Source organism: Antechinus flavipes, chromosome 1, assembly GCF_016432865.1.
Source record: "Antechinus flavipes isolate AdamAnt ecotype Samford, QLD, Australia chromosome 1, AdamAnt_v2, whole genome shotgun sequence".
Lineage (NCBI taxonomy): Eukaryota > Metazoa > Chordata > Mammalia > Dasyuromorphia > Dasyuridae > Antechinus > Antechinus flavipes.
In genome coordinates, this window is record NC_067398.1 from 335,889,747 (window position 1) to 335,910,926 (window position 21,180).

At 35.2% G+C, this 21,180-nt stretch overlaps 1 protein-coding gene across 3 annotated transcripts in view; it reads left to right on the top strand.

The window, feature by feature from the left end:
• Positions 1-21,180, top strand: part of FAM234A (family with sequence similarity 234 member A) — a 66,673-nt gene that overhangs the window by 35,695 nt on the left and 9,798 nt on the right. For all 3 annotated transcript variants that reach the window (XM_051968594.1, XM_051968606.1, XM_051968600.1), the window contains 7 exons: positions 2,057-2,344; positions 4,547-4,669; positions 6,048-6,236; positions 11,638-11,768; positions 12,631-12,763; positions 15,862-15,991; positions 20,561-20,701. In XM_051968594.1, the coding sequence (XP_051824554.1) occupies positions 2,080-2,344; positions 4,547-4,669; positions 6,048-6,236; positions 11,638-11,768; positions 12,631-12,763; positions 15,862-15,991; positions 20,561-20,701 (1,112 nt within the window). In that variant the 5' untranslated portion in view covers positions 2,057-2,079. The remainder of the gene's footprint in view (positions 1-2,056; positions 2,345-4,546; positions 4,670-6,047; positions 6,237-11,637; positions 11,769-12,630; positions 12,764-15,861; positions 15,992-20,560; positions 20,702-21,180) is intronic.

The window sequence follows — 21,180 nt, forward strand, 5'->3', positions numbered from 1 at the left end:
ATGCATCATTTAATAAATCAAAATGCTTGGAAAATTGAGATTTTTTTCTTCCTCATTCATTTCATCTTTCACCTAACACAACATCAAATGACCATTGAAATAAAGTTTGATCTCTTCCTAATTGTACTATTGTCTAGCCCATATTTCTCTTCCTTTTCTGTGCAGGTAAGATGAAAAACTCAAATGTTTTGCCAAAATTTAGTAAACTATATTTATAATATAGTTCCTTTACCTATGGATATGTTAAAAGGAATCAAAGAATACTGTCAAAAAAAAAAAAAAAAGAAATGTTAAGTAAAATTTAAAGAACACACAAAGAATTGGAATCAAACCCAATAGCTTAAAATACTTGCTTTGTAAGAAAAATCACATCAAAGGGGAAAAAAAGAGAAAGTAAAAAAATCAAGCAAACAACCAACCAAAAAATACTTATGTTTTGATGCACATTCAGTCTCCATAGTTCCCTCTCTGGATGCAGATGGTTCTTTCTACCACAAGTCTCTCTTCATCTTACAGGAAACTGAGACACTGAGAGGTTAAGTGACTGCCCAGGATCACATAACTAGTCAGTGTCTGGGATGGAATTTGGACACATATCTTCCCAATTTTTCAAATCCAAACTAGCTTTGCTTCCCTCTATCTCTTTGATCTGAGTTCTGTTACTGTGCAAAGTTGTTTTAGTTTATATTATTGTTGATATTGTATATATTCTTTTGGATATACTTTCTTTATTCTGCAATTTAAAAAAAATTATTAAAGCTTTTTGTTTATAAAACATATGCATGGGTAATTTTTCAACATTGACCCTTAAAACCTTCTGTCCCAAATTTTTCCCTCCTTCCCCAACCTCCTCCCCTAGCTTGGCAGGTAGTCTAATACATGTTAAATATGTTAAATCCAATATATGTATACATATTTATACAATTATCTTGCTGCACAAGAAAAATTGGATCAAGAAGGAAAAAAAACCTGAGGAAAAAACAAAATGCAAGCAAACATCAACAAGAAAGAGTGAAAATGCTATGTTGTGATCCACTCTCTGGATGGAGATAGTTCTCTTCACCACCGAGCAAGTGGAACTGGTTTGAATCATCTCATTGTTGAAAAGGGCCATGTCCATCAGAATTGAGTATCATATAGTCTTGTTGCCATGTATAATGATCTGGTTCTGCTCATTTCACTCAGCATCAGTTTATATAAGTCTCTCTAGGCCTCTCTGAAATCATCTTGCTGATGATTTCTTATAGAACAATAACATCCCATAACATTCATATAACATAACTTATTCAGCCATTCTCCAACTGATGGACATCCATTCAGTTTCCAGTTTCTTGCCACTACAAAACATTTTTGCACATGTGGCTCCTTTCCCTCCTTTAAGATCTCTTTGGGATATAAGCCCAGTAGTAACACAGCTGAGTCAAAGGGTCCTGATTCCTGATCCTGTGCTCTATCCACCTACCTGCCCTTAAAACTCTTAAGGGCTACTTAAACATGGGCCGCTATCATTCTCTCGCCTCCTTGTATCCTTCTTTGCACACCCTCATCCCCTGCATTTTAAGCTTGAAAATTTCTGGTTCTCTCAAGCATCAGATGAACTTTGTTTCATTTCCTCTCCCACTCTTAAATTTTGAATAGGTGGGTCTACGGGTTTTTGCCTAACTCCTTTTCTCTAATATCCTTACTAGGCAATTGTGCCAAAAGGATGAGACGAAGTATTTTGTTATTATCTAACCTTTGGGTGAGGTTTTTTTTTTTCAAATTTTGTAGAATTTGTTCAATCTGTTGAATAGAACAGAAATGTCTTAATGATAATAGAGGGTTTTTTTAAAAGAGCCTTTTAAAAGTCTTAATGTCATTAGAGAGCAATATTAAAACTTTCTAGGTGGAACCCTTTCATATTGATGCCCTTTCAAATCATACCAATGGGCTCCTTGATCTAAAAACTTTGTCCTTACGTGGATCCAAATCTTAGTACTCCAAAAGATTGTATACTACTAAGCCCTTTGCTGGTTGGTAATATAGCTAATTCTGATTTATTAATGGTCTTGACTAGGTGTGGAACTGTATAATGCCCACATGATGGACAAAGAATTAGAAGCTGAGATCCATCCTTTGAAGGCTGATGAAAGAAAATCTCAGGGGAATGTGGAAAGTAGAACTGAAAAGGATGGTTCCTTTAAGAAAACATCTCATCGTTCCCGGTTTGCCCAGTGCCGCACAGTCGTTTTTTTCTTTTCCTTATTTATCTGTCTCTTTGTGGTATTCATCATCTCATTCATCATCCCATGTCCAGATCAGTCTATATCCCAAAAAATGTGGAAAATAAATTATAATGCAGCAGGTAAGTCTATTTTAAGAATATTCATTTATGTTTTGCCTTCCTTTCACTGGATTTTATTATAAAGAGCCAAACAACCATTATTTTATATTGTGTACAGGGTTGGTGAAATTAAGCTTTTTTGTATATAGGAATGGCTCAGAATATGGATCCTTAAACTATTAAACTGTATTGCTTCCTTTTAGTCACAAGGTGTTTAAAAAAAAAAGAAAAATCAAAACACTGGAAGGAAGAAATGAGGAATAATCATCCCTTCTCCCCCAATTTAACTGACTTAAACTTTTTGTAAATAGCCAAGTGTTAAAAGAAATACATTTGGACTCTTTTATTTATTTACAGATGGACTAGTAGACATGAAGCCTGCCATTAAAAAAAAAAAGTGAATGATACCTGGTAAATTTTGTTTTACAAACTCTTTGACCAAGTTGCCACCTCTAATTATCAGAGAGCATAAATGATACTTAACTCCTTCCTCACTGAAACTAGAAGCTTCTAGCTTTCTTAAATTATTTATTAAATACTGTGACTAAGTCAGGTTTTTCAGGACATTCCATTTCTTGCATAATGTTCAGGAAAACAGGAGCATGTGGTACTATTTGAGTGGATATGAATTTAAATAATTTTGAGAATGCTTCTTTGTGCTCAGTTGTGAGAGGGCTTCTTGATAGTGCATATAAAGAGCATTGTAAGCTACAACATGCTGTATAAATGTGAATTATTACTGAACTCTAAAAGATCATTCAGGGTCAGAAATTGAGTCAAACAATTCAGGAATAAATTGCTCTTGAGTTTGGGAATTATGCACTTCACAATTAGAACTTGATTTGTTGACCTTTAAACGCATTTCTATGTCCATTGGGTCCCTCTGTGAAAGAGAAAGGAAAGGAAATAGTTTGTGGTTGTTTTTTTCCTAAGCAAAGTGCTACTAGAATATAATAGAAAAGTTGTAGATCTGGTTAATTATTCCATCATTAATCATCTGTCCCCCTTCATACGGTTATTAACACAGAGATTTAACATTTCAGAGCTTTTCCTCCTCCTCCTTCTTTGCTCCATGTTTCCATCCCAGAGTGCTAGGAAATGAAGAGAGTAGAAAGGAGACCTGGAAGAAGAAAAAAAAAAACTTCAGTGATATTCTTTATTTACAAAAAGTTTTTTGTTCTGTTCATATTAGAGCCTGTTCTTCCCTTTATGTATTACTGCATGTGTCTGAAGCAGTAGCCATGGAAGTTGAACAGAAAGGACCCATATGGACAAAAATATTTGTAGCTGAACTCTGTTGTACTAAAGAACTGGAAACAAAGTGATTGTCTGTCAGTTGGGGAATGCCTGAACTAATGATGACATATGAATTAATAGAATATTATTGCATTGTAAGAACTGATGAAAAGGATGAATTCAGAAAAACCTAGGAAGACTTGTATGAGGTAGTGCAGAATGAAATGAGTAGTAAAAACAGAATCATTTTTACAATAACCAGAGTTTCTCAAAACAAACTATTTTCACTTTATTTTTTTCTGTGGATTTTTTCTTTTGTTCTCTTTCACAGCATGACTGATGGAAATATTTTTACATGATTGTACATATATAACTAACCTATATCAAATTGCTTATTATCTTAGGGAAGAAAAAGGGGAAAATAAAAATTTGGAACTCAAAATTTTATAAAAATGAATGTTAAAAATTGTCTTTTCATGTAATTGAAAAAAATTGTTTAAAAAACTGATTATAGTTTTCTAAAGAAAAACAATTTTGAAAGACTGAAGAACTCTTCTTAATTCAAATGACCAGCCATGATTCCAGAAAATTAAGGATGGAGCATTCTTCCCACTTCTAGGTAGAAAAATGATAGAGTAGAGGTATGAAATGAAATACATTTTTAAGACACATCTAATGTGCATATTTATGGCAATACGTGGCCATACTTATTTGTTTGGCATGGGGAGAGAAAGAGTTAATGGGTATTGAAAGTGATAATAAAGTGAAAAATGAAATATTTTAAAAAGGGCAACAGTAAATTTAAAAGGGATGTATGTTCTAATGGAGAATATTATAACCTAGTCCTTATTCAGATTGAGTTATCAAGTTACTTCAATGTTTTCATCTCTAAAACAGAGGGGATGAATCCAATACTCAATGAAGTCCTCACCAGTGCTTTGCTCAGCCAAGAGTAGATATCATTGCCTATTTGTTATTATTTTTCAGTAACCTATGACTTCATGACATTTAAAGATATAAGTGAAGACACAATTCAAGATATTGTATTTCTTTATAAAGACGGCAGCAGTGATGGCAGCAGCAATTCTAACAAATCCTGCACATATCAAGGTAATTTTACTTGTTGATAGGAAGAGAACAGTGACTTCTCATTCACTTTTTTTTTTTTTTTTTTGCCCGGCATTTCTGATGCAATTCTCATTCACTTTTCTGAATAATCAAGTAGAAAAATCCCTTTTCCTTTTTCTGCCAGACACATAATAGTCAAAAGAATGTTTGGCACCACGTATATAGGTTGATTAATTTTGTAGGTAATGATTTTGGAGCAGTGTTTCTACTGATCAATTGAAGACGTAAACCTGGAAAATGAGGAGGCATACATGATATATTCATTTGACAAATATTTGTGAAGTGTCTAATGTGTGGAAATGTCATCTCTGTTTGCCTTGGTTTCTTCATCTGTTAAAAATAGAAAGTATACTAGCACCTACCTCTCAGGGTAGTTGTGATCCTCAAATGATATAATAATTGGAAAGCACTACTTTTCACCTTCACTTTTTTCTTTTATTTGAGCCTTCTTGTTCAAAATAACTCATATAGAAATGTTTTACATGATTACACATGTATAACCTATATTTGATTGCTTACCATTGCAGGGAGGGTGGAGGGGAGAGAGGAGGGGTTGAAATTTGGAACTCAGATCTTTTTTTAAAAAATGTTATACACACACATACATGCATACACACCTATATATGTATATGTAAAATTGTAAAGCACTTAGCATAGGGCCTGACACATAATAAGCTCTATATACATGTTAGATACTATTCTTAGTTGCTTGGGTGACTGCTGTCATCATAAATAGGAAAGTGTGGGGAAGATGAGAATGTCAGAATCTCAAAATCATCACATACAGGCAGAGTTATGAACACTGACCAGTGTTCAGAAAAGAATATGAGTCCAGAGATACAAATTTGGAAATCATTGTCATGGAAGTGGTAGTGAAAGCCATGTAGCCCATAGACAGCATGGTATAATAGAAAGAACACTGTACCTGAAGTCAGAATATGCATTTTAAGCCTGACTTGGATATGCACCAGCAGTATTATCTTATGCTGCTCATATAACTGGTCTTTGAACTTCAGATTCTTCCTGAACAATTAGAGAACTAGCATATATTAATTTCTAACATTCCTTTCTGCTCTAAATCCTTTGGATTTGATTGTCAGTGTTCAGAGAAAAGCAAGATCAAAATCCTGGGGCATATTCCCTATAAATAAAGTCTTCAGGCAGAAAAAATGCATGAATTTGCTGTGTCAAGAGTCTAAAATCTAAGCTAAAGACTCCACTTGAAAAAGGAAAATCAAAAGTAATTGGAGTAGGAGACTAAGGGGGGAAATGGATTAAGAGGCAATTATAGTGCTCCTTCTAACAAATGGACCAAATAACAGAGTGTATGCAAACGGTGACTTTGGGTTTTCTCTCCTAGGCTTTTCAGCCCCATGTGCCTTTCTTGCTGCTCTGTCAGGCACCAATGGCAGTCTGCTCTGGGAGAGACCTGTTGCTCAAGATGTTGTCTACATGGAGTGTGTTGATCGTCCTATGATCGAAGGGCCACCCTCAGTCTGCTTCATTATAGGGAAGCAGCATTCTTTCCTTGCAGTTGATTCTTCTATAGGTAGGAGCAATAGGTGGAACATAATTGTCTTTTCTCTCCTAAATTTTCACAGTCTTTGGGGAAGGAAGAGGATGGCAGGAGAATTATGTCCAATGAAGTCAAAATCTGACAGTTCAATTAAATGTTTATTAGGTACCTACTCTAGTGGGCATCTTCTAGATGTTACAGGAGATAAAATGACACCATTTTCATCTTCAAAGATTTTACAGTGATGTAGATTTTTAACTAAATCTTTAAAAAGGAATCAGCACCCTCTTAAAAGAATCATGCTTTAACTTCATTTATTCAACCTAATTTCAGATATGTGCCAAGAATACATTCTTTCTAGAATCTAAACCTAGGTGCAAGGAGATTAGGTTGCTCCTTGGGTGGGCTGCCCTTAGTTTCTTCTTATTTTCCCCTTCTTTTTTCATGATGACTTCAAAATGATCCTACCCATCCTGGGGTTGAGCTCTTCAGCAGAAACATTTTTGGGGTTGCCTTAGTTCTGGGTTGTACCTACTAGTGGAATAAGTCATAATCATTAGGAAGTCTCAGCTTTGTAGAAAAGGAAAGGAGAAGAAGGGTGGCATGACAAGCTCTTCTCTCATGTGCATGCCTTTGTATGCTTTTTTATTTTGTTAATTAATAGATTAAATTAATAATACTTCGTTTTGGTTCATATTTAATCCCCATAGTCCTCTCTCTGGATGTAGATGGCTCATTCCATCACAAGTCTATTAGAACTAGCCTAAATCACCTTATTGTTGAAAAGAGCCAAGTGCGTCACAGTTGATCATCACATAATCTTGTTGTTGTTGTGTGCAGTGTTCTCTTGGTTCTGTTCACTTCCAACTTAGCATAAGTTCATAGAACAATAATATTCCATTACATTGATATACCACAATTTATTCAGCCATTCCCCATCTGATGGGCATCCATTCAACTTCCAATTCCTTGCTATTACAAAAAGGGCTACCAATATTTTTGCCTTTGTGGGTCCTGTATGATCTCTTAGGGATACAGACCTAGTAGAGTATAAACTTCTTTATACAATCTTGGCCATTGAGCACCTTTACCAGACATGCTGTGACTATTGACTTATATACTAAATTTTGATATGAGTGAGCTCCCTCTTCATCTTATGAATCGATTTTGTAAAATAGACACTTTTAAGTCTAGAAAAACATATGAAAAGGAAATTGATTTTGTACTTTTAAAATAATGGGATAAGAATGATTTATCCCCAAGTATGAAATAATTAAGAATGGTTTGGGGTTGACTTTAAAAAAGCAGTTGATAAAATATTGGAGAGAATTTATTATTCTGATTTGAGGTACATAAATTGCAAACTCCTTGGCCTTTTTTGATAGAGATAGTTGAGCGTGTTTTCAGGCTTTAAAATGCCATCTGTGTGAATTGGCTGATTCAGAACTTCCCTGATAATTGTAGTTTATGAAATAGAAAAGAGTAGAAAAGAGCAGAAAGTAGAAATGATTCCAGGGAATGAAGAAATCTTATGGGATAGGAAAGGAGAACTCTGTGTGTGGGTAAAGAAATTTAGAATTAAGCATTTTTATGCTTACTGAGCATAATTGTGCTGAGAAATTCAGTAGATCCAAATGACATAATGCTAACCATTAGCATTTTGTCTGCAAAACATCAGCAATGATAGTTCACACTTAAATAACTTCTTATATTTTACAAAGTGCTTTCTCCACAACTCTATAAAGTACAAGTAGTAGTATATGTATTGTTTTTCCTGTTACACTGTGGCTCAGTCAGTCAATAAACTGAGTCTTATAATCTACTAGGTCCTATGCTGAGCCCTAGGTTTGGATAGGCCAAAAAAAAAAATCCCTGTTCTCTAGAAGCTCATATTCTGATGTGGGAAGACAGTGACAAGAATGGGGAAAACAGGATCAGGAAGAGAAGAGTACTGAGGTAGGGGCAGGATGAAATAAATCCTGTAGCCTGGTGGGACAATATGAAGTGACTATCCTGGGCCTTCTCCTTAAATGAAAGATAATGAAAGGAGCACTTTGATACCTATCTGCTATCCTCTCCAATGAACTACTAGTCTCTCCTGCTTCTCCCCTACCTTTCTGAATGCTCCTTTCCAGTCTCCTCTGCTGGACCTTCATCTAAGACAAAATTCCTTTTGTGGTTGTGTAACATTGTGGGGGGTCAAATATTTATGATTTGCTATTTGCAGTGATTTGTAAATGTTTGATTTGTATACCTGTTTTACATATCTGTGTCCCCAAAGTTATATTAAAAATATCTTGATCAAAAAGGAGTCTCAAATGGAAAAAATTTAAGAATCTGTGCTCTAGATCATGGTCATGGTCAGCTTTAGATGTCCTGTGGGACTCTATCATCTCTATGCTGATGATTCTCAAATCTTATCCAGCCCAAACTCTTTGCTGACCTCTATTCTTGTATTTCTAGTTAACTATTGGACATCTAGAAATGATGTTCTGTAAATATCTTATACTCATGTCCAAAACAGAACTAGTTACTTTCCTCTCCAAAATCACCCAAGTTCGAAACTAGGATATCCTTCTCAATTCCTCACCCTCCTATCCTGTCTGGTACCAAGTGCTTTCTGGTACTGTTCTCCTTTCCACTTATTATCTTCGTAACCTCTCTTCTTGGCTGTTCTAGGAGACTTCTGCCTGCTTTCATCTTTGACTTAAACTGTCTGATTGGTCCTCCTGAAACAGAGGTCTAATCATTCTGTGTACACACACACACACACACACACACACCCTTAGCACTTCTAGGATCAACTATAAAATCTCATTTGGCATTCGGCCTAGCTCCCTCCTTCTCTTTTATTCCTCTTGTATCTCACTTGCCTGCATGTTCCTCTCTGTTTCTTACCCACAAAACTCCATCTTCCAGCATTCCAAATCCCTTCTAGCTGTTCACCATCTTGCAGATTTCTCCCTCCTCTTCTCTACCTTTTTTTTCTGATTTCAAGTTCCAGTTGAGATCCCAGCTCTTCAAGAAGCCCTTTCCAACCTCCCTTACTGCTAGTGCCTGCCCTCTGTATCCAGCTTGTTTGTGAATAGTACTTTGCATGTTGTTTCTCTCAATAACTGGTAGCTCCTTGAGAGTAAGGACTGCCTTCTTTGCTTTCCTTCATTTCCCTAGCTCCAGCACAGTGCATGGCACAGAGTAGGTGCTTAAGAAATGCTTGACTTAGTATTCTGAGTGTGTATTGAGATGAGAATATTTTCCTCTTTTTTGTGGTTATTTTTTCTAGTTTTTATTAATTTTTAGTAAATATGCATATTGCAAAGCATGCATTGATAATATAGATAATTTTATATGTACATAGATAATGCATCGATAATTTTCAACATTCACCTTTGCAAAACCTTATGTTCCAAATTTTTTTTTCCTTCCCTTTCCCCCACTCCCTCCCCTGGATGGCAAGTAATCCAATAAGTTAAACTTATGCAAGAGAATTAATATTTTCAAAAACCCTTTTGAAAAGTGTAATATACTATACAAATATATCATTTACTCCTGAAATTGGACCAGCAAGTCCTGAAATTAAGAAGTATTTAACAAGTGCCTGCTGTGAGCCAGGCACTATGAAATCTCTACTAACAAAATCTTAGGAACCCCGGGAATTATATGAACACAATTACAAAACACTTTTCACACAAATAAAGTCTGATTTAAACAATTGGAAAAATATCAGTTGCTCATGGGTAGGTCAAGTTAATATAATAAAAATGACAACTCTACTTAAATCAGTCTACTCATTCAAGTGCCATACCAATCAAACTGCCAAAAAGCTAGGAAAAAAAAAAAAAATAACCAAGTTTATCTAGAAGAACAAAAAGTCAAGAACATCAAAGAAATTATTGAAAAAAATGTAAATGATGGTGGCCTAACAATTCCAGACCAAAAACTCTTATAAAACAACACAAAACCATCTGTACTAGCCAAGAAATAGAGTGGTAAATCAATGGAATAGGTTAGGTACACAAAATACAAGAGTCAGTGACTATAGTAATCTGCTGATCCAGAGACTCCAGCTTGTGGAATAAAAACATACTGTTTGATAAAAAACACACTGAAAAATAAATAAGTATATCAGAAACTAGCCATAGACCAGCATCTCACACCATATACTAAAATAAGGTTGAAATAGGTACATGATTTAGGCATAAAGAGTGATAATATAAGCAAATTAAGAGAGCAAGGGATAGCTTACCTCTCTTTGTAAAAGGGAGGAATTTACATTATGAGAACATTATGAAATGTAAAAAAAAAAAAAAAAGGATAATTTTGATGACATTAAATGGAAAATGTTTTGCACAAACAAAATCAGTACAGCCAACATTAGAAGGGAAGCAGAAATCTGGGAAACAATTTTTACAGCCAATATTTCTGATAAAGGCCTTGTTTCTAAAATATATGGAGAACTGAGACAAAATTGTAAGACTACAAGTCATTCCCCCAATTGATAAATAATTAAAGGATATGAACACTTTTCAAATGAAAGAAATTAAAACCATTTATTATTATATGAAGAAATTCTCTAAATTATCAAGAACTGTAAATTAAAGCAACTTTGAGGTACTACCTCATACCTGTCAGATTGGACAGGAAAAGTTAATGATAAATGTTGGCAAGAAAATGGGAAAACTGGAACAAGTATTGTTAGTGGAGTTGTGAACTGATCCAACCATTCTGGAAAACAATTTGGATGTGTATCCAAAGGGCAATAAAATTCTGCATGCCCTTTGACCTAGCAGTCTCACTACTGGGTCTGTATCCCAAAGAATTCATAAAAGAGGGGAAAGGACCCACATGTATAAAAATGTTTGTAGCAGCCCTTTTTGTGGTGGCAAAAAATTGGAAAATGAGTGTGTGCTCATCACTTAGGGAATGGCTGAATCAGTTTATGGTATATGAAAGTAATGGAATATTATTATTATATAAGAAATGAGGAACAGGCTGGTTTTAGAAAAACTTGGAAAGATTTATATGACTTGATGCTGAGTGAAGCAAGCAGAATCAGGAAAACATTGTGCATGACAACAAGAGAATTGTGTAATGTTCAACTATGATAGACTTGCCTCTTAGCAATTTAGTGATCCAAGGAAATTTGGATGAAAATTGCCATCTGCATCCCAAGAGAACTATAGAGACTGAATACAGATTTCAATATACTACTTTCACCTTCCCCCCCCCCTTTTTTCCTCGTGTTTTTTCTCTTGTTCTGATTTTTCTCTCCCAAAATGACTCATATGGAAATATGTTTAAAAAAAATGAATATACATATATAACTAAAACATTTTTAAAAAAATCTTAGGGTCTCTTAAAATATTGATTTTTTGAATTGAGTTGATTTTTAAAGCCATTGCTCACATTAAATACATTTGTTTTTTCTTTTAAGGGGAAATAATATGGAATCAGCCTTGGCCCTTTGGAGATAATGACTCAATACTGACTCCGTTCCTGACTATTCCTGATGTGACTGGCAATGAGATTCAAGACCTGCTAATCTTCACCAAGTCAGACAGACGGGTATAAACTTTTCTTTCATACCTTGTGGTATAAGAGAAAGCATCTTCTTCCAGGCCATGAAATACTTTTTCTGTGATAGAAAACATTATTACAATTCTGTGGAATTTCTCCCTTTTCCCCTCATCCCAGCCCTATCTTGACTTCCAGATCTAACTGTTTCTTACTACTTCATCAATAAACTAAATACTGACAGCTTTGGGTTTGGTTCCCACAGGCCTATGCTGTAGAATAAGTAACTGACATTTATATAGTGCTTTGTATATGCCAAATGTTGTGCTAAGAGTCTTACAAATATGATTTCTCTACTATTTCTGTGGCCTTTAGTCAAAACTAGCTGGTAATTCCTGGTTTCTCTTTATTCCTACACACACACCCTTCATTATTTTCTCTTCTGTATTTTCTTCTCTTTTCTTCAGTGACAGATTCTTGAGTTTAAAGCTCACGACCCTGCTTAGATACAGCAGAGGGAGGGGGAGATTTTCTGGTTCTGTAGGGGGTGAAGATAGGATAGTCTTTTTTTCTTTCTTCTCTCAAATTTTGCTGGATAACTGTCTCTGAAATGTGCCCCTTCCTTTGCCAAAGCATTTACACAGCTACCAACATGATTGGTTTCAAGGTGTTTATTTTAGAATAATTCCATTTCTATTTCAGGCCTCTAAAAGAAATATTTATGAGGTAGAACTCTTAAATAAGAAAGGTTTTCTAAACCTGCAGTTTTTTCATCACTTTAAGTTGGATTTGAACTCAGATCTTCCAGACTCAGTACTCTATCCACTTCTCCACTTGACTTTCCAGTGGCATAGGAGTGATTGCAACATCCTGATTTTTTTTGGGGGGGGTGGGGGGTTCTCTTGTTTTCCAGATTAAAACTTACCTCTTTTCAAGCAATACTGGTGACCAGGTTGGTTCCTTGAGTTACCTAAATCTAGAAGGAGAAGTTGGTTATCTCATGCATATCACATACACCGGAGCCTACTACATTCTTTTTCATTCTGGTATTTTTTTACTTTGTTTTTTACTGGTCCGCTCTTAAAAAAAAAAAAAAAATCAATTAACAAGCATTTATGTTCACTCCCCTATTTAAAAAAAAATCTCTTATAGGAAATATGCACAGTTGAGTAAAACAAATTCCCGCATTGGCTATGTAAAAATTAATGTCTTATTCTGCATGTTAAGTGTAACACCTCTGCCTCAGGAAGACATCCTGAGTCTTTGGTTGATTATTACATTGATCAGAGTTTCCTCCTTTCCTTTATAATAAAGAGAAGAGATACATTCCCAACATCAGTGATCTAGGTTTTTGCTATATTCTGCTTTTGTATGCCAGTCACATGGCTTTTTCCTTTTAAAACCCTTTCCTCGGGGGAAAAAACAAAACAAAACAAAAAACCCTTTCCTCTGATTCTGGGCATATCACTTCTTTAGTGAAAATTTGTTTAGCTTGGAATTAATCACTCCCTTAGTCTTCCTTTTTACCACCCTCCTTTTCCTTTCTCTCCTTTCCTTCCTGGTCCATGTTGAGTGACATGCATTTCTTCAGCCAACTATATGATTCATTTCCAGTTTAGTTGAAAATGAGATTTCCCTCTTCATTTGTGTGCTCTTTTATTTGTGCACCTCAAATTGTGTCAGTTAATTTTCCTCACCCTTTTTCTCTCTTTTCCCCTTTTAATATATTCCCTTTTCCTTCCCTTTCCTATTTAAAGATCATCAAAACATTAAAAACCATTGTGAAGCCCTCTGTCTTATTAAATTTTCTCTAATTCCTGATGACAGTAAGATTCTGAGGAAAAATTTACCTATCTTCTATTAGAATATAATCTATTTGTCCTTGCTTAATCCTTTATTGCTTGTTCATGTTTACCTTTTTTATGATTCTCTTGACTCCTTTGTGCTTTTCATAGTTTCTACATAGCTCTGATCTTTTCATCAGGAAAGCTCAATTTCATTAATGTTCTGTTTTCCCTATATGATTATATTCAGTTTTGTTGAGTAAATTATTCTTGGTTATTAGTCTAGATTCTCCACCTTCTAGAATATTCCAGTCTCTGCTACTCCATCAAGGTGGCTGCTGATTTTGTGTGAACCTGACTATTTGCTCCTTGGTACAATACTTGAATTCTTTCTTTCTTGTTGTTTGCGATATTTTTTTTCTTTGACCTGGAAATTCTATATTTTGTAGTGATGTTCCTGAGAGTTTTCATTTTTGTATTTCTCTGAGTAGATAAACAGTGGATGCTCTCTAGTTTAATTTTGCTTTCTAATTTCTTTTGTGTGGCATTTTGTTTTGTTTTGTTGGTTCGTGGCTTTTAATCAAACAGTGATTCTTTATATATGCCTCTCATTGTTCTGTTTTCAGGTAAGCTTTTTGATATGAAATGTCTTATGCTTCTATTTTTCAGTCTGTTGGCTTTGTCTTAATATTTCATGTTGCTTTTATGGAATCATTTACTTCATCTTTGGACCATTCTAATTTTCAAGAAATCTCGTTTGGGTAAGGATTTACACTTCTTTTGCCAAACTGCTAATTTTCTTTCCAATTCTTTCTTCCATAGCTCTCATTTCTTTTCCAGTTTTTCTTCCTGCCCCTCATTTTTTTTCACTTGTTTTCTCTAGCATACTCATTTTATTTTTCAAATCATTTTAGGGGTTTTTCAGACTCTTGCTTCATCTTTTCAAGAAATTCTCTGTACCTGGGCCTTTTCTTTTGAGGCTTGCTTGTAGACTTTTCGGAGTTATTCTCCTCTTCTGCATTTGCTTAAGCATTCCTTTCACCATGACTAATTATGTCACTGTTTTTTTATGATGAAATTCTTTTTTTTGTTTGCTTATCCTTCTAGTCTGACTTAGGATTTTGCCTTAGGGCCAGATGCTTTGTGCTTCTGGAGGAAATGACTGGCTGTCTTTAATCCTTTTTTGTGTCCATTTGGTCCTATGGCTGCTTTCTTAAGTTATTGGGTATTATGTAATTCTAGGATCTCAGGAATAGCTTAGGCTAGGGACCTTCTAACTTTGCTCTCAAAATGGTCTGATCTAAAATAAAGTCTAGTTGCTTGGCCCCTTGGTCCAAGTTCTGTGAGTTCCTTAAATTGTTTTGGGTATGACCATAGGAATATACTTGATTGGAGTTCCCTGTTGGTCAGTCAACTGAAAAGCAGAACTGCAGATGACTTCTCTTTTTGTTTAGTTTACTGTCCTCATCATTTCCTTGGATGCTTCATCCTGGATGAGGGCTAGATCTACTGCTCTTTTGGGACCAGAGCCACTCAGCTCTTGCTTGCTTTTTGTACTTGCTCTACACTAAATGAATAGTCGAGGTCCTGAATCAGCTGCTGAAGCTAAAATGCCACCCTCGTGTAGAGATTCCCTCAATCTGTCCTCCATCCTAGTTCAATTCCTTCTTGCCCTTGTACACAGTCACATGGAGGCTTTCTTTCAGGGACTAGGCTGTAATGCTCCTTGGCCATTCCTGGGTAGACCCCATCCCAGATCTTGCAGATTTCGCTGCCTGTTTCCTGCTGACAAAATGTGCTGGAAAAACTTCTCAAATTATTTTTGATTTTAGGTTTTTTTCCTCTATTTCTCATTCAGTAGTTATGGGACAAAGCTCAATCATATTCCTTCTTCTTATTCTTCTGTCTTTGCTGGTCTTCTGACCATTACTGAAAAAGATCCCCTGGATTCTTCTGATGTAAATTGTGTAAAAATTCTTTAAAACCTCTTGGAGTGATGATGGTGATGATAATAATGACAATTCCTATTAATACAAAGTGCTTTTCTTGCAATAGCCCATCAAAATGGGTTACTATTTCCATTTTGTTGAGAAACAAATTGACTCAAACTAAAAATGAATTGTTTATAATCATAATGCTAGTAAAGTATAAAAGCCCTGACTCTAACCCAGTCCTTTTTATTCCTAAGTCCAGAGTTAATTTCACTATTCTTTGTGGTCTGCAGCATGTTGTGCTCCCCAACCCAAAGACCCTTAAGATTTTGGTACTTATGTTTTGGTAAAGGGTTGGCTTTCCTTAGCCCCAGATCCTGTAAGCCACTGCTTAGACTCAGATGTTTCATTCATTTTTGTCTTTTTCAGCATCTTATATCTATGCATACTCTCTGAAGGATCTTTATGAGGAAATGACTGGAGGAAAAGAAATATTTGTGGAAGATACTTATTGGCAGAAAATGATTGACAATGTTACCCACAGAATACTTCCTTTCAGGTTCATTTTGTGCAGTCACAGTTTTTTGGTACTTCGATTGTATGGTTGATACTCCTCTGTGAAGGAGAACTCTTTGCTGAAGACGACAGTTAATTAGCTTATGCAAATGTTTTTAAAATAATTCTTGCTGGTAGCTTTTATTTTACATCACCTATATTTCCCAATATATTTTTCCCCTCCCATTCCCAAATAATTATCCCTTATGATTGGGTTAAAAAAAAAAAAGGAAAAAAATAGTTTAGCAAAAACTATCAAAAAGTCTGATGTTATATAATAAAAGTATTCTATACTTCAAGTCTCTTATTCTGCAAAAAAAAGAAAGTGCCTCCTCATAGACCTTCTTGAAGGTCAAGCTTAGACATTACAGTCCCATAACATTCAATTTGATTATTTTTTTTCTCTTTTCTTGTTGGTTTACATTTAGAGCAAAGCTTCTTAAACTGTGGGTTATGATCCCATATGGGGTCACATAACTAAATGTGGAAGTCATGAAAAATTTGGCAACAGTAAAAAGTTTTTAAATACAAGATCAAAAATTAATTCAAAATCAAATACATAATAAATTCAAGATGTTTCTTTCTACCCATGTTATATTTTGTGACCTCAACATGGCCTTAGTTCTGAACATAGGTGTACTTTACACTGAACATGCACGAATGTTGCCAGGAACACCTTAGCTCACATTTGAGATGGGATTGTGCAAAAAGGGGTCGCCAGTTGTTATTTTTTTTTCTATTTTTATTTACTTATCTATTTATTTATTTGTTTGTTTTTGATAATTTTTTATTGACAGAACCCATGCCAGGGTAATTTTTTACAGCATTATCCCTTGCACTCACTTCTGTTCCAATTTTTCCCCTCCCTCCCTCCACCCCCTCCCCCAGATGGCAAGCAATCCTTTACATATTAAATATGTTGCAGTATATCCTAGATACAATATATGTGTGCAGAACCGAACAGTTCTCTTTTTGCACAGGGAGAATTGAATTCAGAAGGTATAAATAACCTGGGAAAAAAAACAAAAATGCAAGCAGTTTATATTCATTTCCCAGTGTTTTTTCTTTGGGTGTAGCTGCTTCTGCCCATCCTTGATCAGTTGAAACTGAATTAGCTCTCTTTATCGAAGAGATCTACTTCCATCAGAATACATCCTCATACAGTATCGTTGTTGAGATATATAATGATCTCCTGGTTCTGCTCATTTCACTTAGCATCAGTTCATGTAAGTCTCACCAGTCCTCTCTGTATTCATCCTGCTGGTCATTCCTTACAGAACAATAATATTCTATAACATTCATATGCCACAATTTACTCAACCATTCTCCAATTGATGGGCATCCATTCATTTTCCAGCTTCTAGCCACTACAAACAGGGCTGCCACAAACATTTTGGCACATATAAGTCCCTTTCCCTTCTTTAGTATCTCTTTGGGGTATAAACCCAGTAGAAACACTGCTGGATCAAAGGGTATGCACAGTTTGATAACTTTTTGAGTTCCAAATTGCTCTTCAGAATGGCTGGATGTGTTCATAATTCCACCAACAATGTATCAGTGTTCCTGTTTTCCCACATCCCCTCCAACATTCTGCATTATCTTTCCCTGTCACTCTAGCCAATCTGACAGGTGTGTAGTGGTATCTCAGAGTTGTCTTAATTTGCATTTCTCTGATTAATGATGATTTGGAGCATATTTTCATATTTCTATAAATAGTTTTAATTTCTTCATCTGAGAATTGTCTGTTCGTATCCTTTGACCATTTATCAATTGGAGAATGGCTTGGTTTCTTATAAATTAGAGTCAATTCTCTATATATTTTGGAAATGAAGTCTTTATCAGAACCTTTGACTGTAAAAAGGTTTTCCCAGTTTATTGTTTCCCTTCTAATCTTGTCTGCATTTATTTTGTTTGTACAAAAACTTTTCAATTTGATATAATCAAAATGTTCTATTTTGTGGTCAATAGTGATCTCTAGTTCTTCTTTGGTCATAAATTCCTCCCTCTTCCACAGGTCTGAGAGGTAAACTATCCTATGCTCTTCTAATTTATTTATAATCTAATTAATTATTATTTTTAAAAAATATTTTAAAAATAATTAATTATTTAAAAAAAAGTTTAAGAAGCCCTGCTCTAGAATCATCGTTTATTTTTTTTTTCTTATGGCATAATCATATTCCATTATTATTTGGAATTTGGCTGATTTCTCTTGAAATTTAACTGATTTCTCTTTAAGTTCTTTGTAGTTTAGCTTATTCATAAACCTCAATAGATTGCCAGAAGGATAGAATCCAAGACTTAAAAAAGATTAAGGAGTCCTACTTTATGGTATCTTCATGTACCATAGAGTGTTGTGCCGTTCATCTATTGGTGGGCATTTCCTTTGTTTTCATTTCTTTGTTACCACAAAAAGTGAAGATATATTTTGGTTTTTATGGAAGCCTATGTAAAAGCATGAAAGACCATGGAGAGATCAAGTTGTGAAGCAGTTTTAAGGGAAAGAGGTTATGTATCATATTCAGGGCTTAAGGAATAAAGAACAAACAAAAGTAGAGATAAAAATCAGAAAAGATAAATAAGGAAGAATTGACCATCTAGAGTACTAAATACCTACTGTATGTAATGCTGGGCACAAAGGGAGATACATACAAGAGATGTGTTCCAGTGATCAACAACCTACAATCTCATGGAGGTGATAAAACATGGTCACACATAAATCTAATATAAATAAAAAGAGAATAAAATGCTGTGAAGTTGAAAGATCACACCCAGCTTGGGGTGGAGGTGTTTTTCAGAGACAGAGGGCATTATAAGCATTAGAAAATATGTACGCAAAAGGCCCTAACAGAAGAGAGTAGAATGAGAAGTGAAGTAATATTGAGGGAAGGATGAAGGGAAGCCAAAAGTTGGGGGCATTGGGAAGAGCCTCCAGTAGCAGTATTCAAAGCTTGTCTGCAGGGTAAAACCCTGTGCTGATCAGTGGGGAGTCTGGCATAGGGGATTTCTGTGATCAGATACCATGTTGGGCCTGGCCTTTCTAATATTGGTACTTATACTTGACTGAAAATACCAGTTGAAAAGGGTAAGAAATATGGAGAAGACTAGCAGAAGGGGATCAATCCCTCATTTTCCATGTAAATGAAGTTATTTTTCTCTTGCAAATTGAATGAGATGAATGGACAGGGCAGCACTTGCAGGTCAGGAAACAAGCTTAACAATATTGGAGGAACTTCTCAGGGTCACAGAGGGAATTGAGACAGTTTCAAATGGCTGTGTCATCCTCCTCTTGACTTTAAATCCAACACTTTTTCCCCTACATCATCTTAGTAAGAAATAGTTATCAAAGATTTGAAAAACAGTCTCAATGCAGTTCATTATTCATTGTCTGGAATCATTCTATAGGATGTTAATCTTGGCTCAGAAAAATTTCAGAGGAAGTAGTATATTCCCTTTTTTTGCAATGATAATTTAACTTTCTATCCCATAGAAAAGAATTTAACCAAGTATGAAATTAAATCCTTCAGTAATTTAAATTGAAATAAAATCTAATTTCTAAATAAAAAAAAATACCTAGTATCAGGTATTTTAAAATACCTGATTTTAAAATATTGCCTTTTAAGGGAATGAGAAAGTATCAAGAAATAAGTTATTTGTGGAACCAAATCTACTTCCCTTTACAGAATAGATATGCTCCTGAGAAAAAGTTTACTATGCCCAGGTACCTGATTCTGATTATAAAAAATAGAAATATTTCCCCAGCGGATGAGGAACATTCTCTCTCCATAATAATACCATGCGTAGCAGTGTAATAAATTGATTTTTTTTTTAAAAAGAAAACTCTTTAAGGTTACCTTTTGACCCAGAACTAATACTACTAGATCTGTTTCCAAAGATGAAGAAAGAATAAGAAAAAGGACTTCTATAATTCTAAAATATTTATAGGAGCTCTTTGTGGTAGCAAAGAACTAGAAATTGTAGGTTTGCTCATCAGTTGGGTAATGGCTAAACAAATTGTGGTATATGATCATGATAGAATACATTGTGCTATAAAAAATGATGAGGTTGAGGATGTTAGAAAAACATGGATAGACTTGCGCAAAATAATGAAGAATAAGACGAGCAGAACCAAGAGAACATTATATACGGTAGCAACAATATTGTCTTAAGAACAACTTTGAATGTCTTAAGTGATTTTGATTAAATACCTAAATCTGAATATTTGAATAAATACCTGAGTTAACTACAAAGGACCTATGGAAAAAGATGCTAATTGCGTCCAGAGAAAGAAGTGATAAATGGAGGGGTGTGTGTGTGTGTGTGTGTGTGTGTGTGTGTGTGTGTGTGTAATAATGGCCAGGCCATCTCAGGGAGAGGGAAGAAAAAAGGGGAGGGGGGGATTGCATGATAACTTTATTCTATATTTAAATATCTGGTTGATCATTCACTGGAATGAGCACCTCTCGCCTTCCATAATTCAGTTTTGTCAGAATTGTAAACATTTTGATCTAATTATAGAACCAAGAAATCTTCTCTCTGTTGTCTTACTGGTTTTTCCCTCTACATTTATACTTAGCTCGGGAACCATCCGCTACCTGATAAATGTACCAGTGTTTAAGAAGAAAGACATACTCCTTGTGAAAACGGATAGATGTGAGCTGTTCGATGGGCAGATGTTTTCTTTGCAGTGGACCCTCAATGCATCTGAAGTTGTGAGGTATCCTTTGCCTCTTAAAGTATGGGACTGGTAATTCTATCTGTGAGATTGTTCAAAAAACTGGGAACACATTTGTATCCTGAAACAGCAGGGCAGTGCAGTGGATAGAGCTGAGCCTGGGGACAGGAAGCCGTCGGTGCTGACTTAGCTGGGTGACACAGGGCCGTCCACTTGACCTCTCTCTGTTTCCTTAGTTATAAAACAGGAGTGATGATAATGATAGTAGCACCTCCCTCCTAGGGTTGCCACAAGAATCAAATGAGATCCTTTTAAAGCTTAGGACAGTGCCTAGCACAGAGTAAGCACTTAATAAGTACTTGTTTTCTTCCTTTCTAGGGAGGGGGGCACCTTAGATTATTAAGAGAAAGAAGCCTTATGCAATAACATTATCACCTTTTCTTTGTTCAGCACTTCTATTTACAAACATTTTTAGATCCTTTTGTAAGGAATTATTCCATTTTGTAGATGAGAAATGAGAC